The sequence below is a fragment of the Centrocercus urophasianus genome, unplaced genomic scaffold, assembly GCF_019232065.1.
Source record: "Centrocercus urophasianus isolate 14NV4802_14NV808 unplaced genomic scaffold, USGS_Curo_1.0 seq_12, whole genome shotgun sequence".
Lineage (NCBI taxonomy): Eukaryota > Metazoa > Chordata > Aves > Galliformes > Phasianidae > Centrocercus > Centrocercus urophasianus.
Genome location: NW_024884364.1, coordinates 61,666,480 through 61,685,825, shown reverse-complemented (window position 1 = coordinate 61,685,825; position 19,346 = coordinate 61,666,480). Strand labels below are relative to the sequence as shown.

Genomic DNA, 19,346 nt, shown 5'->3' with positions numbered 1-19,346 from the left:
CTGTTCGTAAAAGTGCAGCTTTTTTTTTTTTTTTTTTTCTTTATTTTTCTTAAAAAAAAAAAAAAAAAAAAAAAAAAAAGAAAACAAAACTGTATTATTGCCTTAAAGTTTTGTTGTTGTTGTTGTTTTTAATAATTCTCTATTGAATTTTCTAACTTTGCATCTTAATTTCTATTACCTTAAGGTGCTTCCTTTTAATATAAGTGCTATTGAAAGATGAAAACAGAAAACTTTCCCCATCAAACTTAAATATTATTGGAAATCAATCTGAAGCACAGCAAACACATTTAAAAAGAAATCAACAGCAAATTGCATGGAAAAGGCTTCTGCCTAGTCACAGCAATCTTTAATCACTGTGACTTCTAACAATACATGGAATGTGGATGCTGCTGATTTGTGGCTCTGCATACATTTTCCCACTGCATAATTCTGAAAAATCAACTCTAGACCCCCTTTGAAATAGTTAGGAAAAATGCCAGATGCTCATTTGTTGTTTGTTAGTGGCTTAACAATCATTTTTTGGCATCACAGTGAATTTGTGAGTGATTAACCTTGGGGTTTCTTGCTTCTTTGGGTACCAGAGCATGCCAGAGCGGAAAACTTCTTATTATTATGTGCAAGAAAGATGTTGTGGAGAAAAACACCAACATGAAAATATATATGAGCTTGGCAGGCTTAAACCAAAGTAAGCACAGATAGATGTTTGTAAAGGTTTTATAAAGATTTCCTGCCAACCAAATGCATTTACATTTGGCTTTATGGGAGAAAAGTTCAAGAATAAAATTGGATAACAAACATCCTCTGATGATAAGATGGATAAATTACATTTGGTGTGAATGGCCCTGACAGATCAACTTCAGAGGACACAATGTGGAGGGATGCTTTGTGTCTCTTTTCCTACTAGCTACAAGGCAGAGCATAGCTGTTCAGCTCAGGGTAGTTCTGGGCATGCATTAAAACAAAAACTGAAATAGCCTAGGGAGCTTGCAGGACTGAAAGAAAAGTAGCTGGTAAATGGAGGCAGTCCTGGGAATAGGCAGTCCACAGGGAGAACAGGAAAGCCAAATAAAATCTATAGCATCAAGCCTAACATTCATTTTTGTGAAACATTATATTTTTTTTCTGCAATAAAATATATGTTGTGTATCAGGAGTCTTATGTATCTTTATCAAGAAAAAAGTAGCTGAATATTCAGTTCTCATTTCAGTTTTAACAAGTTACTAAAAATGCAAACACACTGACCAAAAAAAAACAACAAAAAAAAAAAAACAACAAAAACAAAAAACCCCCAAAACAAACAAACAAAAAAATGAACATATGGAATCCTGTAGGAATTCAAATGTATTCAAATTTCATCTCCCTGTGATTTTATGATTGCTTTTGAAATGGGCTGCTTTAATTACTTAACATCTGTTACCCAATAACTAAAGGCATTGTTTCCCTGCATTATGACAAAAAGATTCCGTGTTACTGAATTCAGCACACATGGAGCTAAACAAAATTAAAAACCATGCAGAACATATAGAATTAGAAGCTTGCAGTGGTTTGAAATGTGTTTTTACCTTCTGTGCCTGTAAAAAGCTTCTTCATCAATGCCTGGACTGAGACAGCTGAATACTGCTTCATCTTTCTAAACACTGAGCAGGTTAAATCACTGGCAGCACGTCTGACTGTCAGCTGTCTCTTCCACAGTTACAGAAATACAAGTTCCCAATACAGAACACAGATATTACACTATCTTGTCCATATATTCATTGAAAGTATACATTTCATTCTTTCCAAGACCCCAGTTGGGAAAAATTGTGTGCACTTCATTATTTTCATATGCACTGAACAGTCTCTGAACTCCACTAGTCAGAGTCTAGTGTTTGAGTCTCTTCAGGATTGGGCATTAAATATTAAATTGTATAAATTATCATATATTCCTATTGTGCTATCTTCTAAAACAGATCCCAGTAACTCATTATTATTACAGAATGGATTGGGTTGGAAGGGACCTCAAATCCCATTCAGTTCCAATTCCCTGCCATGGGAAGGGCTGTCACCCAGGAGATCACTCTGCCCACTTTCCAACAGTCACTTTTAGATTATCCTAATTTACAAATTTATCCTCTGATTCAAAAGAAAATGACTATAAAATACCAAATAGATCTGTAGTGGCAAAACTCCTGATTACTACTGTCACCACATATATAGTGCACTAACTATATAATGAACTATTCACTACATATAGAGTGAACTCCACATGCTTTCCAAAGGGAAACAGAAAAATTGAGGTGAAGCTTAGAGTGATTATGGTAAATGATAACATAAAACTAAAATACATTAAATAATACTGGCACAATCCTTAAAAGTACTGTAAAACTTGAAAAATATATTTGTGTTTTAAATTTTAAAGGGACTGAACAGCTTATGGTAGGAAAATACACAGCATCTCACTTCTCTTCACAATTTCTTATTCAGAAACTTTCTAATAACAGTTTGATTGGTTTTACTTCCTACTAAAACACATTTTGGCTCCAGATTTCCATTTTTCATTTTGGGGCCTTTCTTTTGTCATGAACTCGTAGTGTGTACATGTAGTGTGCATGTTGAGCACGCTACAAATGCTTGCCATTTTATGCTGCTTAGGTTTGGAATGGTAAATCCTGAGTTTATTGGTGAAAAGGAGAATGTTTCTTAAAGTGTAAGATCCTAAAGCACAGCAGAGAGCCACAAAAGGCTGCTCAGATTATGCAACCTAATAATCCTGATTCACCAGATCACAATTTTCTGTCTGGCCTTTATGCTTTTGGTGTACTATAACACAGTTATATATGTAGTGGAACACTTCACACATTTAATATTTCCCATAATAACACTTAAAATTTTACACATCTATTCAGAAGGCTGCAAATGAGACAAACAGTATACAAAAGAAATGCTAATATAAGTACCTTTGGGAGGAGAAGGGAATGAAAGAAGCTGATATTAAATATTAATCATAAGAAATAAGTCAGGAAGATGTGTAAAGGTTGAAGTCACAGTGGGTTACTTTAATTTGGGGTGGCATAGAAGTCTGACCAGAACTTTCAAACTACTTGCCTCCTTCTCAACTTACAATGGCGTTTATTTGCCTAATTTAAAGAAAAAGAAAAAAAAAAAAAGAAAAAAAAATCCTCTTGTTTAACAGTAACAACTCCATTTGAGAGATTTAACACCTCTATTTTACGTCTCCTTCATAAAGTTCAGGGACAGCTATGCTATCATGTTTTATTTGTGTGCTTGATTAATTTCATACATACTAAATATTCCCTCAACTTCTGCCTTTCAGAAAATCTGTTATATCAATGCAGCTCTCTCTTTAGTAAACACAGTCTTGTGTCTACAGAAGATACCTCTGAACTGCTGACACACAAATGCAACCCTCACACAAGGCTTTGGTGAATTTTTAAAGCAATGCACTGGCATGCTTAGAGCCTCACATCCTAACCACTATGCCAGCATAGTCAGCAGATACATCTGAAAGCACTCTTCACCCAATGAAATCTTACATTTGCAAATCTGCCATTTCTTGCCTACATCCTGGCACTCTGTGTTCTCCTGAAAACTGCTGACAACTCTTAAATCCATTATTTAAGGAATTTAACACTAATATGTTTGCCAGATACACGTAGCTCAGCCCTTTATTTTTCCTGACTAATTTGTCTGTAACCAGACAAGCTGTTAGTACTAGAACAAGATAGACCAAAGCACAACAAGCCTATGGTAATAAGATAAAAATTAGAAGTCAGCGCAGGAAACAGCGCAAGGAAATAAAGGCATCCTTTACTTCAGCTAGGTTTTAACCTCTCTCTCTGTTCCAAATTATTTTCTAATCAGTTTTGTGGTGTTAGAATAAGAAGCGTCACCATCAGATCTTTGACACTATCTCCTGACTATCAAAAGCTAATGGTGAGCTCTTCTGCCACCTCAAATTAAAGACACATTCTTCTTTTGAATAGACTTTGCCATCTCTGGGCCCTTTTCATAACCAGAAATTACTAGGATGTCAATTAGACTCCAGTAGTGACGCACGTAACAGAGACAATGTTAAGCTCGCTAATGTTCATTGATGGATAGCCCTGCAGTTTGTTTAGATAACAGGAAGAGTCTGTGTCTTTGTACCAAGTAGATAAGAATGATATGCTGAACTCCTTCTATGGAACAGATGTGGGAAGCACCACCAAGTCCTCACATCAAGCAGATAAGGTTGTGAAAGCAAACATGGTGCTATAAAGACAAGGAGCTAACTGAGCATGCATGAAGACCAGGTTCAACTAGCAAACACAGTGAGGAAGTCTACTGACTTCCTCCAAAGGTCCCAGAAGATCATTACCACAAAAAGACTGAACATCTGCAAGGAGGTGGGATTCTATGTTAGTGATTCTGGGGGAAGTATTAAGTATGTACTCACTGCCCAGAAAAACCTTTGCATACTTAACACAAGTAATGTATATAAGCTGAAGAGCTTTTGCACAAGGTAGGCACAATTGAGGTGAAAGGATCTTCTCATGCATCCAGCAACAAGAATAAAGAATGCCTGCTTTCTAACACTCCAAACTGGGTCTTATGAGAGTTTCATGATCGACCAATTTATGGTATCACTACCAGCTCCACTTGTACTCCCTTTTTTTTCCTTACTAACCCTTTTAATTGACGTAACCAGAATTTATCATTACACAGTGTCAATGAAAAATAACCATTAATATTGAAACTTCCCATTATATAGGTTAGCCCAATCCTCCCAAGTGTTATGACACTACAAAATCTTTTGAACAGCTAGCTGTTATCAGGTAACAAGATATCCCACCAAGATAACAGCTGTTATCTTGTGAGTTGGGATCCCTGTACTAAGCAATTACTCTGCAGCAAAGCTGCTGGGACTAGGACCTAGCCCCTCCTTCTGAAGTGATCACTACAGCAGAATCATAGAATTTCTTGAGTTGGAAGGGACCCTTAAGGCCCTCTAGTCCAACTCCCCTGCAATGAACAGAGACACCTACAGCTCAATCAGAGTGCTCAGAGCCTGATCCAGACAGAACTTGAGTGTGCCCAGGGATGGGGCATCCACTACCTCTCTGGGCAACCTGTGCTAGTGCCTCAATGCCCTTTATTGTTAAAAACTTCTTCCTTATATGCGATTTAAATCTCCCCCGCTTTAGTCTGAAACCATTTCCCCTTGTCCTATCACAACAGATCCTAAAGAGTCTGTTCTTTCTTTCCTACAGCTCCCCTTTAGATATTCAAAGACTGCTATCAGGTCTAGAGTATTGGTATATTCCGCTGCTGAAACCAGGCATCCCCTGATGAGAGAGTGGAGAGGAAGGTTGTCCCCAGCCACAGCGCCCTATGCTAAACGCAGAAGGTCACGCTGTTAGCCCTGCAGGGCTGGGAAGAAGCGGAGCAGGGCTGAGCCGGGCTCAGTCTCCAAATAAAGGACCAAGAATGCTCTTACATATGCAGCATCAGTGCAAACACCCACCTACTTCGGTATTGTGGCTACTTAGAACCACAAAGTGCCACAGAACCAGCATAATACTATGAAAAGGATTAAACGGGCCGTAATTAAATTAGGGAATCCGCATTCCCCTTTTGAAATGCTGATTTTCACAGAAGTGCCTCTTTTGTTTAAAGACTGAGGCTCTCTGACCTTCTTTTTCTAACTTTCCATGCCCCACCAGCACATATCTGTCACGTGTGCTTCACAACTTAAAGAGTTTTCATAGCAAAGATAAAGACACTAAATGGACAACGATTCTGACAGTCCTATGATCTGGGTGACATGGCAGGAAAGACTGAGTTAGAGAATATAACAAAAGATGACAAAGTAAAGCCAGTGCTACAATTTCTCTGCTATGTGAGATTTAGGGTATGGGTATGTTTGGTGCCCAGCATCAGTTGCAATAAAAATTTTGACAAGATATGTTGCATTTCTCATGAATAACAAACTCAGTGACTTCCTAAGAGTGAAATTCCAATCAGACTCAGGTGTGAAATGAATCTTGATACTAGCCCCATTACCTATTCATTTTTATATATATTCATTTTATCTAGCTTACCTTGCCTACTCAACCAGACTCTTCCTCACCATTCCCATATAAGTTAAAGTCTATATAGTTCAGGTAATCCCAAAGAAATGTGCCCTTGATTTTCACTTGGGAAGCTGCTTCCAACCCTTTTTTATTGTTGCATTCTCATTTTCATATCAAATGATATTCTTCTCATACAACTTTTTAAAAATCACATTCTAGATTTGCTTTTATTTATACCTTTAGAACGAGTTTTCTTTCTCACTGAATTATTAACAGCTACATTCAAACTTGCTCTCAAAACTAGGTCTTAATCTTTTCCTTTTTAAATCACTCCAGCTCCTTGCTGGAGTTGCTGTCCCATGAGCTGCATGCAGTATATCCACATTTCTACTTAATATATTAAGAGTATATATATAACAAAAGAGTATGTATATAATAAAAGTCTTATGTTAAGACTTTTTTTTTTTTTTTTTTTTTTTTTAATAACTAGACCCCTAACCAAGTGAAACTGCTGCAGGATTCATCAACAAACAGCCTCAGAAGACAAGACAGTTAAAGTAGACTTGGAACCTGCTTCACTTTAATGAATGGAGAAAATATGTAGTTGTAGCTGTCTTTAAGAGCCCAGATTTGCAAACAATTTCTAAATAGATCTAAAAAATGAAGAAAATAGGCCTAGCTGCAATACTTTGTGGGTGAATCTATTCTTTCATAAATCTATTATCACATCCTCTCTTCCAAGGGTTAAGCTGGAATAAAACTGTATGAATCTGCCAATTTTCACTTTGAGATTTTCAGTGTCATTTCACAAAACTCCACACCTTGAAAGCCACAAAACTCCAGGATGCATAAGCAATTTCAACCAAAAGATTGCAAGAGCAGCACAAAAATATTTACATGACATCACAACACTGACTGTGTGTGTACATCCAGCAATTTAATTCAAAGCACTCAGGCTGCTCAGTTCTCTTTCCGAACACCAGTGTGCCTATCCATTCTACACAGCAGGTTCTGCCTCATTCACAGGCATTACACCTCAAAGGGAATTCACGTCTTCAAAGCCACAGCACTTCAAGCCCCAAAAATTAATTATCTGCAGGGCACAACTCAACACCTTCAGTGAACTAAACTGTATTTGTGAACCAAATTCTATTTGAGTATCTCGTAAGATGCCTTTACACACACTTGTTATTAAGTATTTCACTATAAACAAAATGTCTAGTTTGAAAGCTACATCTAGAAATTATTCAGACTACATTAAAATAACTTGTATTCAAAACAAAAATGAACTTTTGAAGACATACCAAGTTCTCACCTTGGTTACTCCAAAATATACAGTATTCAGATCAGAATCACAGAATGGCCAGGGTTGGAAGGGACTTAAAAGATCATGAATCTCCAACCCCCTGCCACAGGCAGGGCCACCACCTCCCCATTTAATACTAGACCAGGCTGCCCAGGGCCCCATCCAACCTGGCCTTGAATACCTCCAGGACGGGGCATCCACAACCTCTCTGGGCAGCCTGTTCCAGCACCTCACCACTCTCTCTGTAAAGAACTTCCCCCTGACATCCAACCTAAATTCCGCCCCCTCCCCCCCCCCCCCCCAACTTAAAACCATTTCCCCTTGTCCTGCTGTTATCTACCCTTTCAAAGAGTTGATTCCCCTCCTGTTTGTAGGCTCCCTTTAGGTACTGAAAGGCTGCAACGAGGTCACTTCACAGCCTTCTTTGCTCCAGGTTGAACAAGCCCAGCTCCCTCAGCCTGTCTTCATAGGGAGGTGCTCCAGTCTCCTGATCATCTTCGTGGTCTCTCCTCTGGACCCTCTTCAACAGCTCCCTGTCTTTTTTGTACTGAGGGCTCCACACTTGGACACAGTATTCCAGATGGGGCCTCGCAAGAGCACTCAATTCCATCATCAATGTCATTGATACAGATGTTAAAGTGCACTGGTCTCAAGACAGACCCCTGGGGGGCGCCGTTCGTTACTGGGCAGTTTGAATCCCACTTTTTCACAGGACAGGAGTTATCTTCATTTATTAGAAAGCAGTTTATTGCAAATCATGAAAATATTACTAATTCTTCATATTAGGATACTTTGCTACTCATTTAGATTAATCTATACTTCAAGAAATTCTTGTTCAATACCCAACTTTTCCAAAGAGAAAAATTTGGCTCCCTGTATTCAAACACAGCCTATTTTGGAATGCCGCTGATAGTTAACACCATGCAGTAACAACCACATCCTGCAGACCAGACATGGATTTACAGAAGAAAGGAAAGCTAATGGCTGTTAGCACCTGGCTGCCACCTTTGCTTGCTTAATGCAGTATTAGTACCTCCTGTAGGTCGTTGCACCAAAAAGCAGGTGCCAGAAGAGAGATTGCAGCATTTGAAAAGCCAGGAAATGTGTGCTCATTCTCACCTGCAGTCTTATGTTGCAGTCATTTCAGCCTTACAACTCAGTGAAGGGGAGGGTTCAGATTTCCCTTTTCTCTCCAAATGCACACATACAGTTGATGTGAAACTCCAGTAAGGCAGAGAATGCTCCGTGCAAATATCAGGATCCATCACAATTAACTTACTGGTTACACACACATCACTGCTTTCTAATAGGTATAAGATGAATAATGAATGCTGAATAAATGACTGAAATATGCATAAATACACCAAGAGAAACAGGTGGTGCCAAAAGCCCAGCTTCCCCGACCTTGTTGTTTCAGCAGGATTACTTCAGACTAAACGCAGCCTGGACTGAAAATGCATTATTGTTTGTAGTCACCACGTATGCTCCCAGAGCACATCTTTCTGTTCAGTTTTGTCTGCAAGGAATTTAGTTTCCATGCTCAATAAAGCAAGACAAAACACGCTACATGAATATGATATTTATTACAGAAGCTTATGTCTAATTGAACTGAAATCCTAATGTAGATCTATTCACTAAAGTCATGGTGGGATGTTCCACTCAGCAACTGTAGTAGGAGAGCAGTTTCTGTGTCTATGAATTTCAGTTCTTTGCTTTTTTAATTGTTCTGTTTACTCAATTGATAAAAATTGTTAGTATGCCATTATTCACTTACAGGTGGTCGAGAATTCAGAACAGCTGCCTTAAAGCACTACAGACAAGCACTTGCAGATCAAGACAAGAATCACACTAGTTCCAAAGTCCTACGGAAGGACCATAGGCATCAAAAGAGGACAGTGTTTCTACTTCTCCTGTAGTTACCTTTGGGCAATTTGAATTGCTTGCTTCTGGGGAGCTGTTACTTGTTTCAAGAACAGAATACCAACTTTTTTTTCTTTTTTTTTTTTTTCCCCATCTTACTCTCTTCTGCCTAAAGTATTGCCCTTTTCTGCTCATGCTGTTCACTTTCAGCATTTGCTGAATACAGTATTCTGATTCAGATGCAGCTCATGGCCAAGTATGTGCAACACAAAACAGTGCTGATACTCTATCAGCACATCAATGAGAAAACTACATGTCAAAAACAGCCTGAGGTATCTGACTTCTACAGAATGCTAACAGTAGTATCCAGTATTCTCCTCGTTTTTTACAGACAGTTAAAAACTGAGAACAGAGAAAAGATCTTCACATATCAATGTTGTATTTTTACATAAGAGCAGAAGGAAAGGTTTTAAATTTTATTTGTAATAGTTATGAATGTTGTCCTGGGCACTCATTTTAAGAGAAGGGCTCTTTGGTCCATTGGCTCTATAGTTCTAAATGTATAGGACCACACCTCAATGATAAGCAATGGCAGTTATAGCAAATGCCCATTAAAATTAAGGTTTGGGAGTGAGTAACAAAATCTATATCTAACCAAATAAATTAAGAAAATAGATAAATCATAGAAGTCTGGCAATTCAGTTCCTTGATGGAGCTTTTGTTCAGATGCTCACCTGTCAGGGTTTTTTTGTGTTAATTTCAAAAAGCTGCCGCAGAAGCTACTTGCAAAGGAGTTGCTAAAGCCATTGCACCACTTCTTTTCTTACATCCCTCCCACATAACAGTATGGGGATTCCTGGGGACTTCTAAAACTTGAGAGATCCTTACTGAAAGCTTTGGTTCGCTTTCAAGAAGAAAAATGTAAAATTCCTCAGATAGCGAGCAGCTGCACCAGGGATTCAAACAGTGCGAGGAAACTGCAAACTGAACCCAAAACTGAGGCAATGTGTTTCAAAAGCAGACAAACAGCAGATCAGATCCAGAGAGCTGACCCACTGAGATTAGGACCACGATGGCTTTAGCCGGGCTTCTGTCACTAATACCAGAAATAATTATCGCAGATGTTTGCTAAAAAATGGAAAGCTAATGTTCAAAGTAACTTGGGTGAAATTCTGTGGCCCACATAATAGTGGGCATAACATGCCACACATAATAGTGATAACAGTCTTAACTGATTTTGAAATTCATTAGTTTATATGCATTTTAACCTCAGAGACAATTTGTTTTATCTCCCGAGGTTCATTCCTTATTCATTGCAGTGGCAAGCTACAGCATACTGCACGTCTGTCTACATTACTCCTTTTATCACTTTACATTCATCAACAAGTAAAATTGTATTTGTCTTGAATAAAGGTAAACAGAACAGGGAGGCTTCTGCTATGAAACTTTTAGCTACATAAAAAGAAAACAATTAACATATACTAAGTACCTTCCTTATCATCATGATGTATAATAGCATCCTGTATCATATCGGCAAGGTTGAAACGAACTCGATGATTCTTTCCATGTTTCAGTTTTTTCACGTAACCCTCCCGCTTCTGGAAAGCCTTTTCTCGTTCATAATATGCCTTTATTTGATCACAACGCATCCGCTTCACCAGCCGTTGCCGCTGGCCGAGAGGGAGGGACTCAAGCAAGCACTGGTCAATTTCCATCTCATGTGACCGAAAAACATTACATAGCTGGAAACAGCCTGCAAGATACAGAAAACAAACACATGCAATGGTGAGCATGTCGTGAAACTTCCACCAGATTTCTTTCTAACCACCTGTTATGTTAGTTTGTCAAATGGACTCCTCCCACTTGACAGTGCGATCTACAAACAGCCTCATTTAACTTATCTTGCTTTGGGTTAGCAAATAGCTGTTATTCAGTGAGAAGAAAAATCATCCTATCTTAATTATAATGAGCACAGCAGCATGCAGTGAGTCTTCAGGCAACTACCTATTAAAAACATCAAAACCACTTTGGATTCCGAATTATGTGAATAAAAGAGGGATTTTGGTGGGGCAGTGATGGTATCCGGTAGCTTTTTTTTGTCACTGCAAAGAGCAATTCCAATTCCAAAATGAAGGTTCCAAAAAAGATTCCAAATGGAATCTTCTAACGAAATTGTAAGGTACTGGAACCTTCACCTAGAAACAGATTATAAATGTATATTAAATTCAGTAAATTGTAACATTCAAAGCATCACCTTTAAGTCAGTCTATGCTCATCAAATACTAGGGGATCGTCAGATAACTGTACTGTCTGACTCCTTGGATGTGAATCCACATCTAATATATCAGTGAGGAAGTCATTAACATACCCTAAAACAGCTCAAAGAGGTGGCTGGAGGACACTCCACCATTTCTGATTCTAATGTTCTACATTATGTACATACTAAACTTTTCTTCAAATGGCAGGTAGGTGCCCAAATTTCTCATTTCTAAGAACTATGAGCAGCCCATATAAGAAAGGTTTTCCCACCCTAATTGATGGAAGAGCTCTTGAAGTGAACATAGGCTTTTGTCTGCCCATTTTGTTAAATATTTAGTTAAATCATCAACAGACTCCTACCTCACACTTGCACTAGCTCACAAGCTGGTTGGTGCTGACTAAAGGACCATTTTATTTTCTCCTTGTTGCTTGACATAAACTTTATCTATATTCAAACTCTCTTCTGAAAGCAAAACTAATAATTTCTGGCAGGCTTTTCTAAGTCTCACATCATCGCAGCACACAAACACTTCAAAAATGCATATTTTCTTAAAAAACTGAGGGATAAGGGTGTGTTATTACACATCTTCTCTACTGAACAACTGAAACATAAGTGTTTTCTTTTTAAATCACTGATTTTGGATGTCCAATGCAAGATATCTATGTTCTTTAAGTTTTGTTTTGCTTTGAAGACATAGAGCTGTATATAATGTGTTATCACGGTGTTATGTGATAGTATCAAAGTCCCAGACAGAGCCCAAAGTTTCTTGCTGAGAAACTCCAAGACACAAGCAGCCATAGAAAATAATTTTACAGATCAATTTCAGTCAACTGATTTTTACAATAAGCTACTATTTCTCTTCCTATAATTTCTGTTCTTTTCTTAGCACACCCTTCTAGCTACAAAGAAATGATTTGTCAAAATAAAAGACTGGAAACAAATACTGGCTTGTATTAAGCCAAAATCCACTTTTTGCACATCAGAAGTCAAGAACTCCTTCCGTATAAGTTGAGCTAGAAAGTTTTGTTTCAAATGATATGCTTCATTTCTGAGCATGTCAGGTACAACAAGGAAATCAAAGGGTAACTCGTCAAGTTGCAGAAGATGAAACTTCATTACCAGCTTCACCACACGAGATGAAAGCATTCAATGAAGACCTGTACTCAGAGTGGTTCAGTCTGAGCCAATTTGTGACCGCATCTCCTTTCTATCACATTTAAGGGAAACTGAATCAGTGAACTACAAATCTTCTCATTCACAATTGTTCTACTTTGTATAAAATATTTCAGTACCCATGCGTTAAGCTCCCACAGTATTTTTGGCTAGTAAAACTCTATGTTTATCCCTTAATGGTTTGGGTATACTTCCTACCAGCCAGGCTTGCAGCCTCAGAAAGAAAACCAGCATGCTGTGTTAAGCCATGTTTGGCAATGCAAACTGAATGGCTGGGGAAAGTTAAGAGAAGGATCTTGTAAATGCCTTTCAGCTGTTCATTGCTACTTCATTGTGTTGGATTTAGGAGGCAAATTTTGGCAGCAGAGGGGCTGCAGGGTGTGACCTTGGTGAGTAGAGCCCAGTATCTACCCCATGTGAAAAGAACATCCCTCCAGGCACCAGGGTCAGTGCAGAAGGATGGCATGAATGTGGAGCAGCGGTTCCTTGCAGCCCATGGGCACCTCAGAGAGCAGTTCTCCATAGTACAGTCATGAATGAGGCCTGAAAGTGGTTCAACCCATCGAGAGCCAGGGGCTGGAGCTGCAATTCTAGAGAGGGGCCTCGCAATGGGGCAGGAGGGCTGGAAGAGCTGCCCCCTGGGGGAATCCTTGTGGAGTAATGCCTTAAGGGTGGGCCACATGGTATGAAGCTGTCTTGGGGCAGTGCTGGGAGAGTTGAAGCCTGTGGGAAGCCCATAGGGATCCATTCAAGAAGGAAGGCACTGTGGGAGGGATCCATGTGGAGCAAGGGCAGAGAGTGGACATAGACAGAAACAGTGTTACAGACTGATAGCAGCCTCCATTCACCATTCCTCTACACTGCTTGGGAGAGGAAGTAGAAGAGGGTGGAGAAAGTGTTTTTATTTTGCTTTTAGTTTCCCACTGCTCTGATCTATTAGGAATACTCAGTAAATCATAATAACCACCCTATGCTGTGTCTGCTCTGCCCATGCTGGTAACTAGTGAGTGATCTCCCTATCCTTATCTCAACCCTTGAGACCTTTTCCATTACATTTTCTCCCTCTCTTCATTTATGGAGTGGGAGTGAGAGAGAGAATATATGGTGGAATTTAGCTATCCATCAGAGTAAAACTACCATGTTCATGACTGCAACAGGAGCTTGACTGCAGGAGTTTCCTCCTTCCACTCTGATGCATCATGAAGCAGCAGCTGACAATACAAAAGCATTAACCAAGAGATCACAATTCTGATATCCAACCTTTGCACTTTGGCTTGGTGACCATGCATGGTACTTCAGGTCTTAGCTGGAAAAAGGCAACCGACAGCACAGGAAACCAAGTGAGCCTAACATCCAGCCATACAAGAGTTTTAGCTCTGTTCTTTTCCTTCCTTCTTTTTTTCCAAAAAGAAGCAGCAGTGCTCATGTTTGGGCTCAAGGAAGCTACAGCTGAAATTGCTATGCCTGGAAAAAATCAAAAGTGTATTGCTGTTGTTACAGACCTAGCTGTTAGCTGACAGCAGGCTTAAACCAACTCTTTGCTTGCTTTTCCTCCCTTTAGCTTGTGTGTAGCTTCTGCTTTTAAGAGGAACTGATTACTGCCTGCATCACAACTGAGACTGGTACAAGCACAACACCTTTCCTGCCATAGTGCTCTGCTCCTCCAGTGCTGGAAATCAAACAAATTAGCTTAATGTCTCGGTCAAATAGAGTACAGAAATAAGATGAGCTCCTGTACCCAGCTTCCAGTTTCAGGAAGAAGGGGGCTGTCTTAATGTCCTCTGCATCTCCACCAAGATGACCTTCAGCCTGCGTGAGTGGCAGTCTATTTGCTCAATGAAAAGTTGGGTTGAACTGCTGGGCTGAGCCAGTACTGGCCTCACACAATAGCTTCCAGTGCACAACCACAATCAAACAGCTGAGGTAGATTGATAAGAGCATTTTCCATCCACCTGAGTGCTAGTCTCAACTAAGTGATGAGCTGTAGATGGGTTTCTTTCTCTCTCCTCATCAGACCAGCACGTGACTTGGATATAACAGTGGCAGGGCAGCAGTCCTGGTAGGTAAAGCCTGGATTAAACAACACAGTTGCAGACAAGGCAAACTTTCTGAATTCATTATTTGAACACCCACCTGTACATCATGCAATGTCCAGTGCCCATTTTAGAACTAGTTAAATCTCTACCCTGATTCTGGTGGCCAAATGAGCATGGGGAGCTTCTCGCAGCCCAACAGGCACAGACTCCTGGCTACCCCAAGAGCTGAATTCAAAATCAGGAGAGTTATGGACATGCTTCTGGAGGAAGCCATAGTGCCACTTAAAGCACGGTGTTAATAACCAACACTGGATCATGCAATCGTGACTTTTCCAGAAGTTCTGAAAACATCCATCAATAGTTTCTGTGAGTTTCCTGGGTGACATGTTCCAGTGTTGCACTATCCTCTAATCAAAAATGTAATTTTTGTGGGTTTTTTTGTTTGTTTGTTTGCTTTTAATCGGGACCACTGCAGCTTGTTAATGCTGTCAGTAACAAGAAGAGCAGTCATTTCTGTTTTCTTGGTAGCCACCTGCTGCCCTCACTTCAGTTTGTCAAAGACCATCTCACACTTGGGTAAGACTTGTGACATATTGCAAGTGCAGCTTCACTAACCCCCAGTAGAAAGGGAAAATTATTTCCCTCAATCTGCTAGTCTCCATCTATTTAACATACCCCAGCATGTGGTTTGCCTTATTTGCAACCCAAGTGCAGGACTGGCTCTCAGTCAATCCTGTTTGCTGTGACCCTTGCATCCTCTTCAGCAGAGCTGCAACTCAAATCAGTTGGCTCCCAGCCCACACCAATTCACAGGGTTATTCTGCCCTTGGGTATCAAAATACATACTTCCCTTGTTGAATGGCTCAAAGTTTGTTGTTCCAATAATCAGGATTAAGCTCTATCATTCAAATTATGCCAACCACTCTGCCCTAATTTAACAGTGCCAGTAGAAGCAATGGCTTCAGTTGTATAAAAGGCCTCCAGGAAAAAATAACCGCTAAAATCCACAATTTTACTGGGCAGATATAAACTGCTTACGGACTGACAACTTGCCTTGTTTGTAGCCGAGAAGCTATTAGGGCTTCCTAAAGGCACCATGTGCAGCATGTCTGTCCATCCTCTTCTCTTCCGTATACAAGAAAAGCAGTACAAGCTAATAGACTAAACTCACACAAGAAGCTCATATGGGACCCGTTCAAGTTGGACAAGATTTTTGTAAAGCATAATCTCAAACAGAGCTCTTTCTGAATGCTAGTGAGGACGTGGTGTGGTAACGTGAGGAAAAGGTTGCAGGTAAAGAGAAAGAGAAAGAGTTGATATCACTATATGACAGTACATTTGAAGATTATTTCATTATTTCTTGTGTTTCCTCTTGCCTCAGTGTATGACAAATTACAGTTGTGTAGAGTGATTTGATAAGGTCACTGTGACCATCATGGCAGACTGCACTGAATAACTCATTAACAACGTCTCCATCGAAACTCTGAAAAAGCTTATTGGGGTCTGATCTATTTACTGGGATGCTCTGGACCAAAACAACTAGAAAAAAACATGAATGTTGATTTATATCTGGTTTTAAAGCCTGCATCTTACATACGATCACACAATGTAAAAGCTTTTATGAAAAACTGAATTATGAAAAACAGAAATCCATTATTGTATCATAATGGTTGTCAGCTAGCACAGGACAAAGGAAGCCTGTAAAGAATAGAAAATAAAATCTATATAAAGGATGCTTGCTAGTGTAGAGACGCTTTGCTGATTCCACCTTGAACCATTACAAAGAGAAGAATTATGGCTACAAAACAGCCTGTTGATAAAAAATTGTAGCAATTTACTCACAATTGGCAAGAGTGCCTATTTCATGACACCACAAATCACAAGTTTGATCCTGCCTGTACAAACAATAGATTTCTGAGTAAAGAGGAATTGTTTGCTCTGAATTGTTACTGGTTCTTACTGTGAAAGTGAGAGAAGGAACATTTTTGGCATCACAAACACCAGCCCATGAGCAACATGAAGAGCTTGGAGAGGATGATGGGATATAAACGAAAAAGAACAATGTGATCGCTATAGGCATTTTCTTCTGTCTCTCTGAGGTGACCTGAGCCCAAGTAACTACATGGCACGTAGGAACGCCTGCCATATCTCTTTCCAGAATCCATGATGATGCCTCTTCCCTTTATATTTCCTGCTTTTATGGCTTTTTCTCATTTTATTTTAGTCTTTCACTCTGGCATCTAAATTGTTAATCCACCACCCTAAAAAATTGAAAGACTATGGTCGTTAAAGAAAGAAACACTACAGAAGGGTTAAAACTACCTCAAAAAAATGGCAACGTGAGATTCCAAGAATGTACCTACTCAAGACTCAAACAATATTCTTCAAGCATGTTGATATCATTGAGAGAAAAAGGGAAATAAAACCCTTCAAAACACACTGTGTTCTGTCTGGGTTCCTGTTGTAATCACGATTAAACAACTGCTTTCCCATTTTGATACCTGAAGTAGTCCTGCTTTTCAGAAAGATAAAGTACATGAAAATTTTATCAACTTCAGTAAATTGTTCAAAGAGATAAACATTCATCAAAAAGGAAAAAAAGACAAATTTTGATGAGTACTTAAATTATTACACAACACTTTCAGAGCTGGCTAGCTAAACATATTCCCAGTATTAATAAAGAGATATAACAAAAGCATACAGTGAACAGCAATAGTTTGATACTTACAAAACCAGATACAAGGATGGTAGAAATCAGCACAGCTTCATCAGCTTTAGAAAGCTGCATTAACTTACACCCCATGTTTGATAACAGAAATAAGATCAGGAACTACAGGAATGACCCTTCCAGAAATGCACTTTATTGTTATACATGATGGCTTCATTGAGTATTGTCAGCAGCGTGCAAATCACAGAGCTGCAGAATCGCTAAAGTTGGAAAAGACTCTTAACATCTTGAAGTCCACGTATTACCTAATCCTATCAAGCTCACCACTAAGCCACATCCCTAAATACTACATCCACTCACCTCTTAAATACCTCCAGGGATCACATACATCATGTAAATTCATTACATTAAAATGGAAAAATTAATTTATGCATAATTATGCAACTGAACTGAATTCCACGTGAAATCTGTGATACAAATGCAAAAGCCTAACTGAAGTTATGGTGCCTGGACTACAGATCAATGCATTTGATTACAAATGCCCTTTTCAAAAACCAAATGCTATTATGCATCATCTAGGGATCTTAGAGTTTCAAGAGACTAGATTAATTTAAATCCAAATCAAATTGAAATGTTAAGGTTGGTATCAAAATACTTGCTCTGAAAAATCCTTTGTTCAGTGCAGGGAAAATTACTCACCATTTGAACAGCTTCTTCGTTACGTTTATTAAGCTGTAAATGAAACACAGCCCTCTTAACCACTCAGCCCATTTCTAACAGCTGAAGCATTTCTATCAGGTCAGCTAAGCTGTATTCACTGCAGCAATGGGCTGATTCCTTTTCTCTTTTCTTGGTTCCCCTTTTCATTCACAAGAATTTAATCATAAGGAAGTGCATAAAGATCAACTATTTCCCTTGTAACAAATCTAAAGAATTTTATTAACACCAAATCTTTTGAGAATAAATTGCATGGCAGCAAAGGAGCTGGTCTGGTTCTCCCATTCTTGGCTCTATGGAGCCTCTCTTGGATGTAACTGCAAACTCAATTTTTTTAAATGACAAAACATCCAAAGCTTTCCTGTTTTTTGCTGAACACTGAACTGTCTTTGCAAAAGAACAATCAGCATATTCAAGAGAGCATCTTCCTGTAAAACCCCACTGCCACTCTTCAAGAGCCTTTCAATGTGACTGGACTGGTAAGCAGGAACTGAAATCAATTTCTAGCTTGATACCATGGAAAAGTTGCTTATCAGACACTATTAATCAACTCTGTAGGCTTTGTAATAGACTCTATCTATCAGCCATTCAGTGAAGTTACAGCAGCATTCTCTAAAAATTTATTATATTTAAATCAGGGAACCAACCAGTTTGGGATTTTGCCTTTGTAGTAATAGAGGAGAACCTGAATAATAAGGAACTGAAAACATACCAGAGGGCTCTGCACTGTCATTTGTCATTTACATCATGCAGTCTGTAACATACGGATATTGTACGTGCTAGGTAAATGTCATTAACTGCATGGCAGTCTATCTAGTAAACAGCCAAACTGCCTGCCCGTGCATTGTCCTTCAGCGTAATAAAACATCAGTTTCTGATGCACATGCTTAGATAGGGCTTCTTCCCAATTTTAGGAAAAAAACATCATTACTGTTTGGTTTTGCTTCTACAAGCACAAGGAACACACGAGTCCAAATGGTCTGAGAGAAAGCGTGGGCTGACAGCAGTAGTTCTTACTTGTGGATCATATCCAGAAACTGTAGGAATGCAAACAAAATGAATAGGCACAATCTGCTCATCCTCTAACTGTTAGCTTTAATAAAGCCAATGCCTAATACATGAAGGAAGGACATGGAGCAACCTGTGCTTCTCCAGTAAAATGGTATATACTGTCTCATGTACACGTCATGAAGGTTCATGGAAAACAAACAAAACATATCTAGACTGCACAGAATATTGCCCTGATTTTCCTATGTGTATCATGCTTTGTTAC

At 39.1% G+C, this 19,346-nt stretch overlaps 1 protein-coding gene across 1 annotated transcript in view; it reads right to left on the bottom strand.

Annotated features, from left to right (window-relative positions):
• Nucleotides 1-10,964, bottom strand: part of MYO16 (myosin XVI) — a 261,913-nt gene extending 250,949 nt beyond the window's left edge. Inside the window, exon 1 of the mRNA XM_042810398.1 lies at nt 10,709-10,964. Coding sequence (XP_042666332.1) covers nt 10,709-10,934 — 226 coding nt within the window. The 5' untranslated portion in view covers nt 10,935-10,964. The remainder of the gene's footprint in view (nt 1-10,708) is intronic.
• Between the last annotated feature and the right edge of the window lie 8,382 nt (nt 10,965-19,346).